At 36.2% G+C, this 15,947-nt stretch overlaps 4 protein-coding genes across 6 annotated transcripts in view; 1 reads left to right on the plus strand and 3 right to left on the minus strand.

Annotated features, from left to right (window-relative positions):
• Positions 1–9,137, minus strand: part of LOC124634059 — a 72,001-nt gene extending 62,864 nt beyond the window's left edge. The window contains exons 1-2 of the mRNA XM_047169475.1: positions 8,932–9,137; positions 4,045–4,106 (exon numbers count right to left, since the gene is read on the minus strand). Of these exons, the coding sequence (XP_047025431.1) occupies positions 4,045–4,077 (33 nt within the window). The 5' untranslated portion in view covers positions 4,078–4,106; positions 8,932–9,137. The remainder of the gene's footprint in view (positions 1–4,044; positions 4,107–8,931) is intronic.
• A 738-nt stretch (positions 9,138–9,875) lies between these two features.
• Positions 9,876–14,122, minus strand: LOC124630516 (lipoyltransferase 1, mitochondrial). 3 transcript variants are annotated; one of them, XM_047164459.1, is made up of 5 exons: positions 13,904–14,122; positions 12,623–13,165; positions 12,307–12,414; positions 11,363–11,576; positions 9,876–11,264 (listed from the first exon to the last, which is right to left on the minus strand). In XM_047164459.1, the coding sequence occupies exons 1-5, from the start codon at positions 13,904–13,906 to the stop codon at positions 10,873–10,875; spliced, it is 1,260 nt and encodes a 419-aa protein (XP_047020415.1). In that variant the 5' UTR covers positions 13,907–14,122; the 3' UTR covers positions 9,876–10,872. The 3 variants fall into 3 exon arrangements, with proteins under 3 accessions (XP_047020415.1, XP_047020424.1, XP_047020431.1); XM_047164468.1 differs by lacking the exon at positions 13,904–14,122 and having other exon boundaries at positions 12,623–13,172; XM_047164475.1 differs by lacking the exon at positions 13,904–14,122 and having other exon boundaries at positions 11,363–11,564; positions 12,623–13,171.
• LOC124635152 lies at positions 13,320–13,544 on the minus strand (the record flags this gene model as incomplete). Its single annotated transcript, XM_047170961.1, has 1 exon — positions 13,320–13,544. A coding segment is annotated over one exon (225 nt), but the record flags the coding sequence as incomplete, so codon positions are not given.
• Positions 14,123–14,531: 409 nt separating the features above from the next.
• On the plus strand, positions 14,532–15,858 carry LOC124638762 (cytochrome b-c1 complex subunit 7-like). Its single transcript, XM_047175882.1, has 3 exons — positions 14,532–14,699; positions 14,794–14,841; positions 15,527–15,858. The coding sequence occupies exons 1-3, from the start codon at positions 14,669–14,671 to the stop codon at positions 15,772–15,774; spliced, it is 327 nt and encodes a 108-aa protein (XP_047031838.1). The 5' UTR covers positions 14,532–14,668; the 3' UTR covers positions 15,775–15,858.
• The last annotated feature ends 89 nt before the right edge of the window (positions 15,859–15,947 follow it).

Consider the following 15,947-nt stretch of genomic DNA (forward strand, 5'->3'; position numbering starts at 1 on the left):
CCCTATTCGTAAACAAAATTGACAAACTACATAAGTACCTGATCTCAAAGCTGCATGGATACTTTTTTTAAAGATTTTATAAAGTTGAGCACTTCTGAAAGCGATTTTTTCGAAAAATTAAGCACTTTCAAAAGTAGGTACCTAGTCTAGATCTGTTGGGTGAGCGAAGAAAACTTAAGTCGCTGAAAAATGGTAATTTTCCTATGTTAATTCTTTTTTTCACCTTTCTCCGGATTTTCCCACGTCCAGAGGAAGCTATTACACACAGGTATTTGGATACAGGTTATTACATAAATATATGACATTTAGTACCGTTTCTAGTTTAAAGAACTTGTGTAACTAAACTGAATTAAGTTAGGACGTTAAGTCACTGAAAGTGAAAGGATTAGCAAGTGTCATGTGTATTATCTAGTTTAGATAAAATCCTCTATCGCGACAGGAAGAAAAACATCCGTTAAATTGAAATTATTTACATAACTCTCCCAGCCATACCTACGTAAATATGATCTAGAATTAATAGTCTTATTTAAGACTAGCTGATTCCCGCGTTACGAGAACACCACTTCCTTTAGTCGGGTAAAAAGTAGCTTATGTCCTTTCACATGCTCTAGGCATTCTGTGTAGCAAAAATCCAAATCGCTTCAGTAGTTTTGTGGTAAAGGCGCTACAGACAGGCAGACAGTTACTTTCGCATTTATTCTACCTATTAGTAAAGATGTTTTGTAATTCATCTAATTAGGTAAGTAAAGTGATAGGCAATTGTATTAAGGAAGTAATTACGAGATGCATTAACACTTCAAACGTGATTGAATAATTCATTTTCGCTAAACGCGCTCATTACACATCAATCATCAAGTGCATTGATTATTGAATTGTTTTCAATGGTCAGCAGTGGTATACGTCCGTTCTACACAAATATATAGGTATTTATCTGAGGTTTCCTAACTTTCTGTTATTAAATTGAAAATGTAGCTATTATTAAAAGTAATTAGTAAAAAGTATTACAGTAAGATTGGGAAAATATCAAACTTTTTTACTGAGGAAAACATAACTTTTCTTATCTAAGAATTTTTGTGTATTTCTATATACAATAGAATATGTCGTACCTGCGATGACTTCTGCCTCAATACGGTTCAAATATAGTGGACACGACCACCCTCTACACCCATGCAAAGCAGGCTGTATGATTAATCGCTGATCCTAGTTTATCTTGCTGTGTCACCACGGCACAGTCGTGACGAGATCAGCCTTCGTATCTCAAACATGCTGGATAAATTAGAATACAATAGATCTACACCTTACTTGTAATTAATATGCAAGTGTATTGGAACTTATATGAGTGTATGACAAAACCTGTCGAACGGTACCGCTATTATTTTGACTATTAGTCATTGTAACCCTTCGAATTTTCTGTGTACCTCACGAAGTCCGCCTAGCGTTACTAAACTGTGTAAGAATGAATGTTTCTTGTTACTTTCGAAGACCTCTCAGACCCTATTGGCTCCGTTTACCACATATTCACGTCATCTTCAATGTGTCAGCTTGAGTGGCAGCTCAAAATCATCATGGGGCTACGGAGCGGTCGTGATCGCTCCGCTCGCTTGCCGGATGACGGCTGCCTCCGATCACGCTTCGCTTGCCCAACCACACCTTATATTATACCACGTTACAAACAAATAAATATCGAGCAAAAACGATATGTCGGAACTAAATGATCCAGTTAATCATACGCTCATGTACATATATTTAAACATTCCACTCGCTTTTTGCGCCCAGTTTGATTTATTGTATTACATGATTATGTTTACACGATGCATTGCTAAATTACATTATCTTGTGGGACAATGAGGCTTGCAATAATACCGGTATCTAATGTCGACAGCAGTAATAGCGATGAATTATACCGTACAGCTCGTACATATTAAAACAGTACCTGCAATGATTTATTTGTTTTAGTAATTGATTCGTCAAAAAGCTAGTGTAGGATTTGATCAAATCGTTTGTTATAACAGCAATTTTTCCATTGAGTATGTGACCTTCTTTCCTCAAAACTTGAATTCGGGATCGGCGTCTGATTACGGACACCTTGACCCACGACGACAACCATGACATCGAACCTGTTTCGATCTCTCCACATGTCGAGCCGATCATCAAGGCGAAGCTAATGGCTGCGCTACTCCGCACTAACGTGACGCGCGTTCGATTCCACGCGAGCAAAAACCAATGGGGACAAATACCTTTCCCAGCAATCATCTCGCTGTATCTGGTTTATAAAACAAAAATGTGAGAAACAAATAAATTTGTTGGCTGCACGGCACGAGACTTGTATTCTGATTGCAGGTTAAACGCCGACGATGATTATTGCCCGCTAACACAATACGGATTACATAATGCAACTTTATTCAAACTGTGCGGAACTACGTTTTAATTCACGAAGGTTAGTAACATTAGTGTAAATACGCATGAAGGCAAGCACAGGACCTGGTAGGACAATAGTGAACGCGAAGCCTTGATGGCCAACTAATGAGTAGGTATGCCATGAGTGGAATGTCACAGGCGCACGACATGGCCTGCTGTGACACACCACGGAGGATTGAGGAACTCAGCTGTTCTTGGACTGCCAAATAATGTATTCTTTAAATGGGACCTGTACCTGTATATATTTCAATAAGAATAAAAGACTAAATAGAAAGTTTAGCAATTTTTCTCACGCTCTTCGTTGGATTTGTAATCTGTTCTATCGATAGTTCCTTATGTTATTAAACGGCTTGATAAAAGATATAAAAGATCGTTACTTATAATTGAGTAAAAGTACAAGTTTCTCCAAGATCTCTCGAAAAAGGTTTTCATCATTTGGCACGCTAATAGAATTGGCCTCCACAATCCATCGGTCACACACAAGCCGATCGTACTGTCGGCGTCTTATTGCACCATTATGCAAGTACCCGTGATTGCTGACCACAGCCAGGTGTACGTGAATTTGCACAATTTCCATAAACAAACATAGCAGATACGAGATAAAAATTGCGATCACGAAAACGCATGCCTACACGGCACGGAGAACAAAAGACTCTACACGGTAAAATTATCTTCGAAGCAATTTATGCAATCTAATTTGCATACAAACTGCTCTATTGTTTATGAAGTTCATACAAGCTTTAAAGTGCTTTGGATACAGTAAATGACAGTGCTATTAATTTAGCTTTTAGTACAATTAGATCAGATCTTATTTATGGGGTCGAGAATATTGTGATTCTCTCAACAAACTCCACGCTCGCTTGAGCAAACTATCTAACTTGAATACTATGTTTTATAAAGAAGTTTATTCGCAATACAAGAATAGCAATCGTTATCCATTATTAATTTATCATGAATGCCCATAAAAGCGACGAATGAAAGACAATTACGTGCGGTAGAGATGAGAATGTGAAGAGGAATGTGCTAATATGGAAGGAGCATGTGATGAGGAGGAATGAAAATAATGTTGTGAGGAGAGTTTTGGGCATGAATGTGGACAGATATAGTGGAAGAGACGACCAAAGAATCGATGGAAAGATTATGTAGAAATCGATATGCTTAGAAATAATGACGCCACGGTGTGGAAGGTCGCGCCAACCCAAAACAATATTGGGGTAAGGGCAGGAGCATGATGATGATCCGTTATTCAAATTAATCATCCAATCCCTCTCCATTGATAAGAAATGTTTTTGTCAACTCTATCAGAGACCGAAATCTCACGCGGAACTGAATTATTATCAAAGTCAAATAGACCTTCATACAAAAAATAAGAGCATCTCAGTATCTAACCGCAGATAAAAACAGTGGTGTGGTCAGCTCGTCCCAATGATCCGTGCCACTAGCCGACTGGTTCAATGTGACTCGGACAAAAGAAAAAAACAAGACACGGATGTTTACCGGTTTCGCGCGTTTTCTTGACAACGATGGCACAAGAGAACAAAAGTAAATAAAAATATAATGCAATAGAGATGAGAAATTAGAATAAAAAGTGTAACAAATTCTCTAAATTGTCAAAATAAAACTTACCTTAAACACAATTTTGTCCTTCTCCATGTCCATAGAGTTTTCTTAAACTAGCTTCTGTAGTTCTGTAACAAATTAAAAAAAAAGAAATTAAGAGTAATTGGCGATTTAGATTAGCACTTCAAAGAGCTCAATCGATTCTGAATTGATTTAGTGTTACGTTATTCTTGATTGATGTATGTGTAAACTGAATTATCGGATGACAAAAAATGTTTTGCTCTTTATGTCACCCATTAATTATGATAGTTGCCAATATTTGTCACAACAAAATAATATCAATTAATACTTAACGAACAGGCAAATTATTGGCGGCAAGTATTAATTTTAATTGGATTAAGTTGGCTAGAGTTTTTACATTCAAACTCCTTAATCGATCATGATCAGCTAACAACCCAATCGATCGTCCAATTAATTAAGAACAAATTATCTAAATATATTTTACATTACATTAAGTTTTTGTATGTACTCAGTTGACTATCTATATATCTCAATACACCTGTATATAATCCAACTGTAATAATAACAGCATATCGATCGCTGGACATAAATAAGATTTATAAACTTTGTCATCATTATCACATTAAGTATTGCATCCTCTGTCGTGTGCTAATTCATGAAACATTGCCAATCTAATAGAAGCATGTAAAATATTACTTTGTAATTCATTTATTTCACTATATTTGAGTAGGTACACTGTGGACCATATTATCTAGTGACTGTAATATCTTTAAATATCTATGTTTCCACTTCTAGTCATAAGCAGCTATCCAGCTCAGTGGCGAGACATCAGGAATTCATTGATTCTCCTTGTCTGATGTTTGTGTTGTTTTGATGTTCAGGAATAAATAGACAGTCCACAACTACATGGACTAATGACAGTGACAAAACTTTGATTACTTACTCAACTACTCAAGTTAAGTTATTAATACAAAAATACTTCAATCTTACATCACCATTTATCAGAACATAAAGCATTTCTCTCAAGCACATAAACGCCATAAAGCAATTCTATAACGAACTTTTCACGAGCTTAAAAATATTTAGCTATCAATAGATCAATTTGACCGCTAGTTTAAAGTATCTTACAGATGACGATGTTGGTAACATCACGACGGTATTAACAAGACTCGTTTAACCGCATCGTACACGGATTCATTCGAATGCAAGTTACTGAATAACATTGAACTTTGACCGGCGCCGAGTTAAAAAATCTAACATTTTGTCTGCATTGAGATGTGTTTAAATAAAATTAAGTGGGATCATATAATTATTATGATTCAAGCAAATAAAAATGTAGATGATGATAAATTGCATTTGTCTTGCTGTTCGTATTCACAAATATTTCCAGAACCCCATTTTCCTTTTTAACTAATCGGATAAATAAACATCTAATGAAGGAAGCCAAGAATTCAATTTACTTATTTCATTTTTACTTAGCGCAGCATTATCTTGATAAATGGACTTCGTTATTTCAACAATGCATTTATATGTAAGTACTTAGGTATTATCCAAACCACTAACTGAATTATCATTAATCATTGTCCAGATATTGTACCTACCTATTGAATTTCAATAAACATAATGAGGTTAGAGAGGTTTAGGTCCAGAGCTTCAATTCCCACGGCATAATCGCGCCGCTATAGAAAGTAATTAATACGAGCCCGACTTACTTATATAAAACGGTAACGAAGCAACTGATATTTAAGGGGCGATTTCTTCATCTTAACTACTAATTAATATCTCAAATGCAGTTTAATGCGTACAGACAGCCATTGCGCGTGACTAGACTGAACCAAAATACACGCACACTTTTTTTTCTAACATAAATCTTATTCTTAATTTGAGTTATGTCATCGAGTTGTGAGTTTAGAAGATTGTTGCTCTAATCAATTTGTATCTGTTTGGTTTCATCATTTTTGTCTACCTTGTTAAACAGCGTCTCTTATTTGAAGTCAGTTTGCATGGATTCACAAAAGAGCTCATTGTGTAAACGCGTCTTTTCGTTTACTTATGCTGTTTATTCTAAAACTGTTACTTGTGTATGTAAAGGTACTGCTTGAAAATAACAATAAGCTCTCTCTAGACAGATGAACAGATTGGAGTTTTCGTAAAACTAATAGGCAAAGAGAGCTATCGAGATCGAAAGTTTGTTACCATTCGACTACCACTTTGTTACCAGACGAAGTATACCTATCTACACGTATAACATAGTTTAAAACATCTACTAGCCATAAGCCAATGGATATTAGAAAGCCTCTCACACTACAAGCCACCATCTGATCCGATCCATACAAAGTTACATCTTCAGCTCTCCTCTGAACCCTCACGGACATCAATCTCTTATCACGCTACAGAGCATTTACTAAGTTTGCCAACCCACGATCACAACTTATGACCCACTACGAGATCCCCGTCTTGTATTCTATGAGATTTTTATTTTTCCAAAAGAACATGTTAAGATAATAATGGGATACTATAACGAGAGGCGCTTAAATGCACTCCGAAGATGTTGCGGTGAAAGTGGATTGTGCACGCTGCACGTTCTTCCTGTAAGTTTCTAACGACTTCAATTATTGAGTGCACTTACCTCTTTAGGTACAAACCAAATGGTCTGTTGAACTTTATACTGGTCTGCGAGATCACAGTATATGAATGTACCTACAAAAGAAAAACTAGAGAAAAACGCTGCAATTTTTCCGTGTTGAAACCTACCGATTAAAAGTTTAAGAGCTTTATGATAGCGCCCCTTAATTTTACGTGGATTGCGGATGAAATAAAATTTTAACAATCCTAATATCAATGAGAACTATTTAAATAACCAGTCATAAAGCTGTTGCAAGATTTCTGTTTATAGCCAGCTTCTCAACCCAACTGCTCTGTGGATTCGATGTGACCTGCGTGTGCCAGAAGTTCTGCCTATTACTTACCTAAGTACCGTACATAACTTGTATTGTCTTCTAAAGACCCTTCATGGTTATATTGAGTGACTGCGCAATAAGTAGGCATGTAGGCAAGCTGGCAACCTGACAATATGGCAATCACGTGCAACAACCACTAAAATATACGACTGCGGTTATCTTTGCCAATTCGAGCTTTGGCAGGTTACTTCAATTTGCTTAAACCATCGTTTGAATACACCGTACCTATAATAAACATTGAAGAAATGAAGAATATTCAAACAATGTTCGATGCATAAGGATCTCAAGTTCAATGATTGATTAATTAACTCCTTTAATTAATAATGTATTTGCTTATCTGGTTGGAAAGTAATTAATTTAAATTATGTATGTATAGGTACATATTATTACAACAATACCAATAAAAATTGTGTCTTTATTTACTTTTAATATCTAACACATTATTTGAACCCAAATTGCATTTAGGACAAGCTGTTTGCATTTGGCTAACATGTCAGTTCCATGTTTATGTCACGTTAACCAAAATAATGAAATGGCTATTGTTTCCAAAATATCCTGGTAGGTGGGCGCTGTACTTAGATACTTACATCTGCGAAGAATCCGCTATGTCCAGCGTTACGTAATGCGATGTTACCGACAATAATTGTGCAATGCATACCGATGTGCCCATGTTTGTTGCTAACTGTCAGCTAATGTGCTGACCTATATAAATATGCTATACTTACTTACTTGCTTAGAAATTGATTAACCCACGTAAAGAATTTAATTACGCGGTTTGTTACGTAAATTCGTAACGTTCGCTGATCATGCAGCATTTTTTATTATATAGGTAGGTACCTAATCCAAAATAAGTACCTGGTATGTCCCAAATATTTGGGCTAAGCTGTCCGCTGAAAGTTTTCAGTAAAAATTTGGCCATAATCACTAAACGGGAACACCTACTGTCGGTCTATCACCCAAAAAATCAAATATGTAAATTCAACAGATGATGTAGAATTAGACATAGGTAACAGCAATCGACAATTTCCTTTTCGCCTGATGTCGGAAAAAGTCTCACGTGCCGACAGATTGATTTAAAAGTCTGTTGATCTGTACGGAAACTCATCAATATCACTTAGATAAATAAATATTCATGAATTTTGAACAGGAAGCCAATAAACTGTGTAATTGCAATTTAATTAACAAGCTTCAATTGTTTAAACATTTTGATACTAATATGAAATTAATAACGATGTTTTGCAATCCCTATGAAATCGTTTCTTCAGTCTGCGTGATATCGATTGGTCGGAATAAAGAGGATGCCGGTTTTCTAAGCGGAAAACGTGCTAATTTATCATCCATCAAGGTCATAATATCATTACATTCTTGTTACCTAAGCAGATAATTATACTTAATAAAAGTATTTTTGGTTTAAAAGCAATACCTAAGTATTAGCTTTTGCCATGAACTTCGACCACACGGTCCTCATTTTAACCTCTTGAGGCGTTAATTTATATTAATTCTTCCTCATCTCTTAACTAGTTTTTTCCAGCGGTTTACTTGCATCCCAAGATTTACTAAACTCGAAAGCGGATGTCTCCTGGTTCCAAGCTACCTCAACACAACACCAACTTTTAGCCAAATAAGTTCAGTTGACTTAAATTATAAATACAGTTACAAGACTTTCTTGAATTTAATATTTAGCGCTATCAATACCTAAATCAGCTTAGTCTATTAGGCATTCTGCGATTCTTCATCACTAACGTAAGTACCTATAGGTAAGGTTCGATGCCCGGTTCAAGCTTCTTCCATTTTTGTCTAATAAAGCCTAACGGTGTTTTCATATCGTTTCAAATGTTTAAATTTTATTTTCAGTTAATCATGTCAGTTGTTGAAAAAATATATAAATGAAAAAGTTATCAGTAGTCCAACACAAAATAGGTAGGATTAGATCACCTTAAATATAATATTGATTATAGATATTTATACTTACTTTTATTCTTTAAAAAACTACAGGCAAACCATGTAATCATACAGTTATTTACTCACAACACTTTCAGTCTTATAGCGTAACAGATAAGTAAACTAAACTTTACCGGTAAAGTTCAATCTAAACCTATGTTCGCGTGTTTACGCCGTCGTCATGACAACGCATGTAAATACAATATGGCGACGAATGCGCGCGCGCCTCTGTGAACGAACGCAGACTGGCTTCGCCTGCGTCGGCCAGCGACCACCACCGCGGTTCTTCAGAAAGCGAGAGGAAGAGCCCAGGCTCCAAGCGAGTTTTTGTTGTGCGAGGACAAGTGCATGTTCGATTAGTAATAGCATTGATTTGTATGCATACCATCCTACGACGCCTGTGGCTATGGCGTTCATCTTTAACTTATTAGCGCGGCACTTTAATTTCGTGCTAATTAGAATGACTTAAATAATTGATAAATCACGGTGATATATTGAATGTAAACTGAATCGCTAATTAGGTAAATTAAACCCTGTCATGTTATGTAAATTTCGCTAATAATATATCTCTTTGATAACCCTCTAAACATTGGATAACGTTAACAGTCCGATTTCCTTTGATTAGGTAGCTATCTACTTATAAACGTGTATTTCACGCTCGCCCCACTTTATGTAAGGTGCATGAAATAAGGTGCGATGACGGCAGAGTTAACGTCACTCAACGTTACTTTCGACTATCGATTAGTTCATTTTCAGTGGTTAAAATAATAAGGATTACAAGAGTTGATGATATTGCAGTCAGGGCAAGCAGTGTCTGGTTAATTATATCTAGTTTAATTAGTACGAGTAACATACGCAGTACACTCTGATAGGAAAGATTGTTAGGTCAATTATTGACCTGCAGCCAGCTATCTATTTATGTTCACAAACCTAAGGAGGAATATTACTGTTGAAAGATTAAAAAAGAAAAACATATTTTTTTTATCATACTTTTTTTATTTCAATGAGTAACTTTCAAATCCAATCTCCCATTTAATAATAATAATAACATAAACCTGTGTCCAATTTCTGAAGCCATTAACTTTATTTCTAAAAGAATCCGATGAGTCTCGGATCTCGCAACTTGGCATATATAAACTACGTATGTTGTTATTATTACAAAGCAACCTCTTGGACATAATTAAACAAAACTTAAAATATACAAATAAAACTAAATTAAATATAATTATCCTACATCCATTTCATACAAAAAAGTCCCCGTTTCGGAGTGGTGTCAAGGAAACAAGGTTGCGTGGGTTATGAAATGGGTAAATTAGTCGAATAAAGTCTACACGATGATTACAATACAGTAGGTAATACATGCTACACAAAATGTTTGATAAGTAACATTACGTGGGTACGTTAATTCTGTAACAAAATTATAATTTAATTAATTAAAACAAATGATATGATGCATTCTTGTAGCGTTCGGCACTAGGGTGCGACTCGCGTGACTAACTCCGGACGGACAGCGCAATATTGAAGTAAGGTTCACATCAGCAGGAAAAAATGTCGCAGGAGATTCAAGATCCTTCAAATAGTACCGACAGTATTCCGCCAACCGTCCAGATATTTACAAATATAACACTAAACTAAAAAAACACGTAAGTAATGTAATAAAGCAGTTTGGAAATTAATAAAGACGAAAAAGAATATTAAAAAGCAGAAGAGAGGAATCTAACAAGATATCACACTTATATAGTTAGGCGTAAATACATTCAATTGTATAAAAAATAGAATTATAATTTACAGACTATTTACATTATTAAATATATTTCATGTTGATAATTGTAGATATAGATAGATACAGCATAATCAACACGAAATCATTGAACAATGTCTACTAATTGTCCACAATATTTTGTTTAATGATACTTATACTAACATACAGTACTCATAGCTCCTACGTCGTCAAATGTACATAATCTGAGACTTACACTGTATTTACCACTTGGTCGAAGCACTTGGCGACGAACTGTTCCTTATCGTCCAACTTTCTGACGTCACTGCTGTGTCTCGTGAGCATCGCGTCTTGGAGTGCAGTTAGAGCTTCAGAAGTGAACCTCTTTCCTTTAAGTTGGGTTATGACGGATGCTTCGCCGTGGAAGCCAGACTCCACAAGTCCTGGTGGGATGTTGAGTGTGACGTCATCGATCAGACCTTTGTCGACCGACATGCTTATGACTAGCTCCTGTGTCGCAGAGTACGCCTTGGACGGAGCGAGCAACTCCGCCGGCACGGGGAAGGAGCGGCTCACTGTAAACACGGGTGTTCTGCCGTAGTTCCAGTCCCAAGATTGGAGCTCGTTTCTTAATTCCGCAAGACCTGGAAAGAAAATCATGATTAGGGTCTATCGAAACTCTTCATTGAAGTTAGGCAACAGATGTCTGAAATTGTTTGAAAGTAATTGTTGGATAACATACCTGGGAACCAATCGTCAGTCGGGTTAACGAATTGGAAGCCACGTTGCTTTGAGATCTGGCCTTGACCCCCGTCTTGCAGGCTCAAGGCGGCGGTGCGCAAGTACTCGTAGCCGATGGCAGTCTGCAGGCTCTCCACGGTGACGCGGTTGTCCATCTCCGACAGGTTGGCCACTTCAGAGCGCGTGGATGCCGTCGCCTGAGTCTGTATGCCATGCTAAATAGAATTAAAAATGTCCTTAACTTAAAACTGGAGGGGAGCTATCAAGGTCAGTAGAAAAACAAAGTATTAGTAAAAGAAAAACAGCTAAAAGGTTACAACAACAATGATTGTTATGAATACAATTGTTTTAGTAAAAATTGTGCAATCGAGAATATATCTGAGTGTGTGCAAAGAGTTAACGCTTTTGTTCCCTCTACACAAACTGATGAATCACACGTAAACAATGAAATGCAACATGTACGACCTATGACATTACTTGAATATGCATAAAAGCATAGTGGGCCTCTGCCTGGTACCGGCTTACTGAATAAATAGTTATAATTTGACTATGCTTGCATATTAAAGAATATCCAATTTATAATTGTGATGTGTTCATTTTCAATTAGGTGAAATTATCACTACTTGTTACTATATGGAATAAAATGATGAAATACTCTGTATTGATCAGACAGACACGCTACAGATAGCATAAATAGGTCAAAAACAAAAGAGTAATAAGAGCATTAGTAGCATAAACAAAAACGTTATTACGAAGATAGTGAAAAGAAATAAAAGAAGTCTACTCATTATTAGCAAGAAAGAAATAAAAGAATGAAGAAGAAAAGGTACTGTATAAGAAAATTAACCTTATTGATATTCTTATAAGAACTATGATAATAAAGCAACGTAATTCCTGTTAATAAGGTCTATTTTCTTATAAAGTGTATGAGGAAAGTTTACTCACCTCACGTTTAGCAAGGGCTCTGCTGAGATCTGCCTTATTGGCATTGACTAGAAGTGTGCAGTGATGATATGCTGTCAGACGGCCTAGCTTAGCAGCTGTTCCAGATACCTAGGAAAGTTATTGCTAAGGAAACTAATATGTTTATATCATGGCCAAATATGAAAATAGGTCAACAAAATGTATTGGAAAAGTACTGTTTATCAAGCTTGGCTTGATTTACATACGCTTTCAAAAGCAATCCAACAATCCATTTAAAATTATATGATAGAATAATTTATGTTCATAATTATGTAGATTTTCTATTCAAAAAGGATACTTTGTATTTATCTCGAACAACCATGTCTTGACGTTCATTGATGATAGACTTGATTCCAAATCCTCTGAAGAGTGCCCTTTTGATCAGCTCCAAGTTGTATTTCCTGTCGTACCTCTCACGGTGAGTGAAGAAAGTGATGTTCAGGTTTCCACGGTCATGGTACACAGTACCACCACCACTGTTACGTCTCGCTAGGGCTATTTCCCTCTCGTTCAAAAGTGGGACATTGGCTTCCAACCATGGGTTCTGGTGTCTTCCAATCACAACACATGGTTCATTACGCCAAACCATCATCACATGGTGGTTAGAGAAATCCATGTTGCGGTACATCCAGTCTTCAAGAGCCAGGTTGGTGTAGATGTCAGTTGATTGAGACATGAAGACAGACTTGGTGATCTCCCCCTCAGCCGGCAAGTTGCGTTCCTTCTTAGCAGTCACATTGTTGCTTGCTGTCACCAAGCTACGAGAGCTGGTTCTTCTTGTGATACCCACCATCAGGCAGGCACTGCTTGCAACTATCTTCTTCATCATTGTCTGAGCCATCTTTAAATGTTATGATATGAAAATTAAGCGTCAAACGGATACTTTTCTGTATGAACTTTATAACCACAGTTTATTAAACGTTAATTATCTATTTTTTAAGTAACCTAATTAAATTGACTAATAACAGTTCAAATAGTCTATGTAATATTATAACCTAGTGCATAGAGCAACCAGCGTCAGTATCAGCCGACGAGAGGGAGATCAGATATTCGTGAAGGGCGATTGTCTGATGCAGCCACTTCCACGTTTGGTGCAGGGTATTAATTCGATAACGAATTCCCAAACAGTCTCGACAGTCACTTGGCATTCCTCTTCTTGAATGCAGGATGAACAAAAAAATCACTACACAATTAACACACGAAATTGAAATCCGAAAGGATCAAATATTATAACAGTTGTACGCGTACAACGACACAAAATATTGCAATAACAATTATCGAGTGAGAGCCGAGAACAGTATGTGTTCGCGCCACGATATCTGATGAATTAAATAAAATACCTTCCGCCGTCTCATTTTATTTGTGCTGATAATGATAAGCGGACTGGGGAACTAGGAGGTCGAGCGAGGTCATTCGAAGTTCACTCCAAGACAAGAAAACAAACAGCTTGATAAGAAGCACGAAGTAGCCACGCGCACGCAACCTTATCTAACTTGTCTTGGACATTTCATATTGAAATAGATAAGTAGTGTGTAACTTCTAACCACACGCAGCTTTAATGTTTTCAAAAGATACGTACCATTTCATAATGATTAAAAACTCGGAAAATTATGCTGAAATAAATTCGGATTACAGTCGTTTCTATGTTGTCATCATTCGATCTCAATAATGTTATCGATGATGCTTATACCCAGAAATATTATTCGAAACAATAAAAAACATTTTTTCGATAAAAATTAGTTTTCACGTAAAAATAAGAGAAAAATTGCGTTTTTGACATAATCACATGATATCAGGTGAATGACAGTGACAATGACAAAAACATATGATGACATTTGACAATAACTTTTTTGACGGTTTGGATGAAACCAGGAAATATAGTTTTTACTGGAGAATTGAAAGAATAAGACCTAGGCATTTTCAAGAATACTATGATGTTTTTGTGTGGATAAATACGATAGTATTCTTGAAGTTCCCAGATCTTGCGGCCACCGATGCTTTCCAGTCCATACCTTACAGTTTCTTGATACATCAGTGGGTTTATAAACATTCATCAGATGTTATTATAGCACATTTGATGAAAAGGATTATGTGAAGAAAGACCGTAGTCACAGTACCATATAAAACAGGTTATCGGTATTTTTTGTAACAAGTACTTCTTACTTTTGGCTTTTGAATGCCATGATTTCAGAACGACATCATTTCATTTTTTCATCTGTGGTTGTCAAATTGATTGACAATTGACATTTGATTTACGAACCTTGCACGCAAAAAGACGGTCGTTCTTCGATCGTATTGTAATTAATTCTACCACCTATACCTTGGAATTCAGTGCTCCAACAAAATGGCTTTCAGAACTACTGCCGTCGCCCTCAGTGAGTATAATATATACGTAGACCTGTACATGATGCTTGTCCATTACAATGTTTCAATAGTTACAATTTTGTTATGTAACGTATTTATTTTCAGACAGCATGAAAAAATGGGCCTACAACATGGCTGGATTCAACAAATACGGTTAGTATACACCTCATATTTCTATTTACATTAGTACAGGCTGAACTCATTGATGGGCAAACCAATATTTTTGTATAGGTTAAAAATGGTGTTTGACAGTGCCTACAAGACATTAGGAACTGGACCTGTTATTTCTTATTCTAAGAAACAATTTAGTCTAGCGTATTTATGCTTATAAGAATCAAACTAGATGTAGTAGTCATCCAAACACTTGTATACAACAAGATACACTGAAATCATGTCGTCATTTTGAAGTAAATAAAACAAACACAACACCACCGTCAGTATTTTATAAATGCACTATCTTGACCAAACCTACAGCTTAGAAAAGTGTAAAACCTGTAGCATGTAATCAAACCAGCTAGCTCATAGTTGAAACACCAAGCAGAAGATTAGCCACTCCCAAAATGAAGACAAAGTTTGAAATTAAAGATCAATTACATTAAATTGACTTTAAAACTAAGATTAACCAATACTAAAATAAAGTATTGCCCCAATTTTCTGGATGGATTTTTTGCTGCGATAACAATTAGGCCATGAGCAACTTATTTGTCTACTATATTTAGTGTATTAATTACACATACTTATATTTTTCTAAGTTTTGTACAATATGCTCTATATATGTTTCTCTTGTACAAAAAATGCATATTATTAGAACTGATAACATATTGTAATATGTTTACAGGTCTCCTTCGTGACGACTGCCTCTATGAGAACGATGATGTCACTGAGGCTCTCCGCCGCCTCCCCCAGAACGTTGTTGATGAGCGTAACTTCCGTATCGTGCGGGCGATGCAGCTCTCCATGACCAAGACCATCCTCCCCAAGGAAGAGTGGACCAAGTGGGAGGAAGACCAGCTCTACCTCAGCCCCATCGTAGACCAGGTGAAGAAGGAGAGAGCAGAACGTGAGAACTGGGAGAAGAACTATTAAATAGCTTATTGTTGTGTAATGTATGGTGTATTATTATTTAAATAAATTTAGCAATGTTCAAATTGTAAATATTCTTTCCCTTTATATTCTGTTTTTTATTTATTATTCTTTTTTACTTGGGTCTTGAACAAGCCATCAATTACCTTGTCGCATAGTACTATGTAAATAGTAGA

Source organism: Helicoverpa zea, chromosome 1 (assembly GCF_022581195.2).
Source record: "Helicoverpa zea isolate HzStark_Cry1AcR chromosome 1, ilHelZeax1.1, whole genome shotgun sequence".
Classification (NCBI taxonomy): domain Eukaryota; kingdom Metazoa; phylum Arthropoda; class Insecta; order Lepidoptera; family Noctuidae; genus Helicoverpa; species Helicoverpa zea.

Bases quoted from the DNA above. Each gene is read 5' to 3' on its own strand.
- LOC124630516 (XM_047164459.1), bottom strand. The intron at 11,577-12,306 runs GTGAGTAAACTT...AATTCTATTTAG, and splicing joins GAGCCCTTGCTAAACGTGAG to CATGGCATACAGACTCAGGC. The intron at 11,265-11,362 runs GTATGTTATCCA...TTTTCTTTCCAG, and splicing joins GACTGACGATTGGTTCCCAG to GTCTTGCGGAATTAAGAAAC.
- LOC124638762 (XM_047175882.1), top strand. From the start codon at position 14,669: ATGGCTTTCAGAACTACTGCCGTCGCCCTCA. The intron at 14,700-14,793 runs GTGAGTATAATA...ATTTATTTTCAG, and splicing joins AACTACTGCCGTCGCCCTCA to ACAGCATGAAAAAATGGGCC. The intron at 14,842-15,526 runs GTTAGTATACAC...ATATGTTTACAG, and splicing joins GGCTGGATTCAACAAATACG to GTCTCCTTCGTGACGACTGC.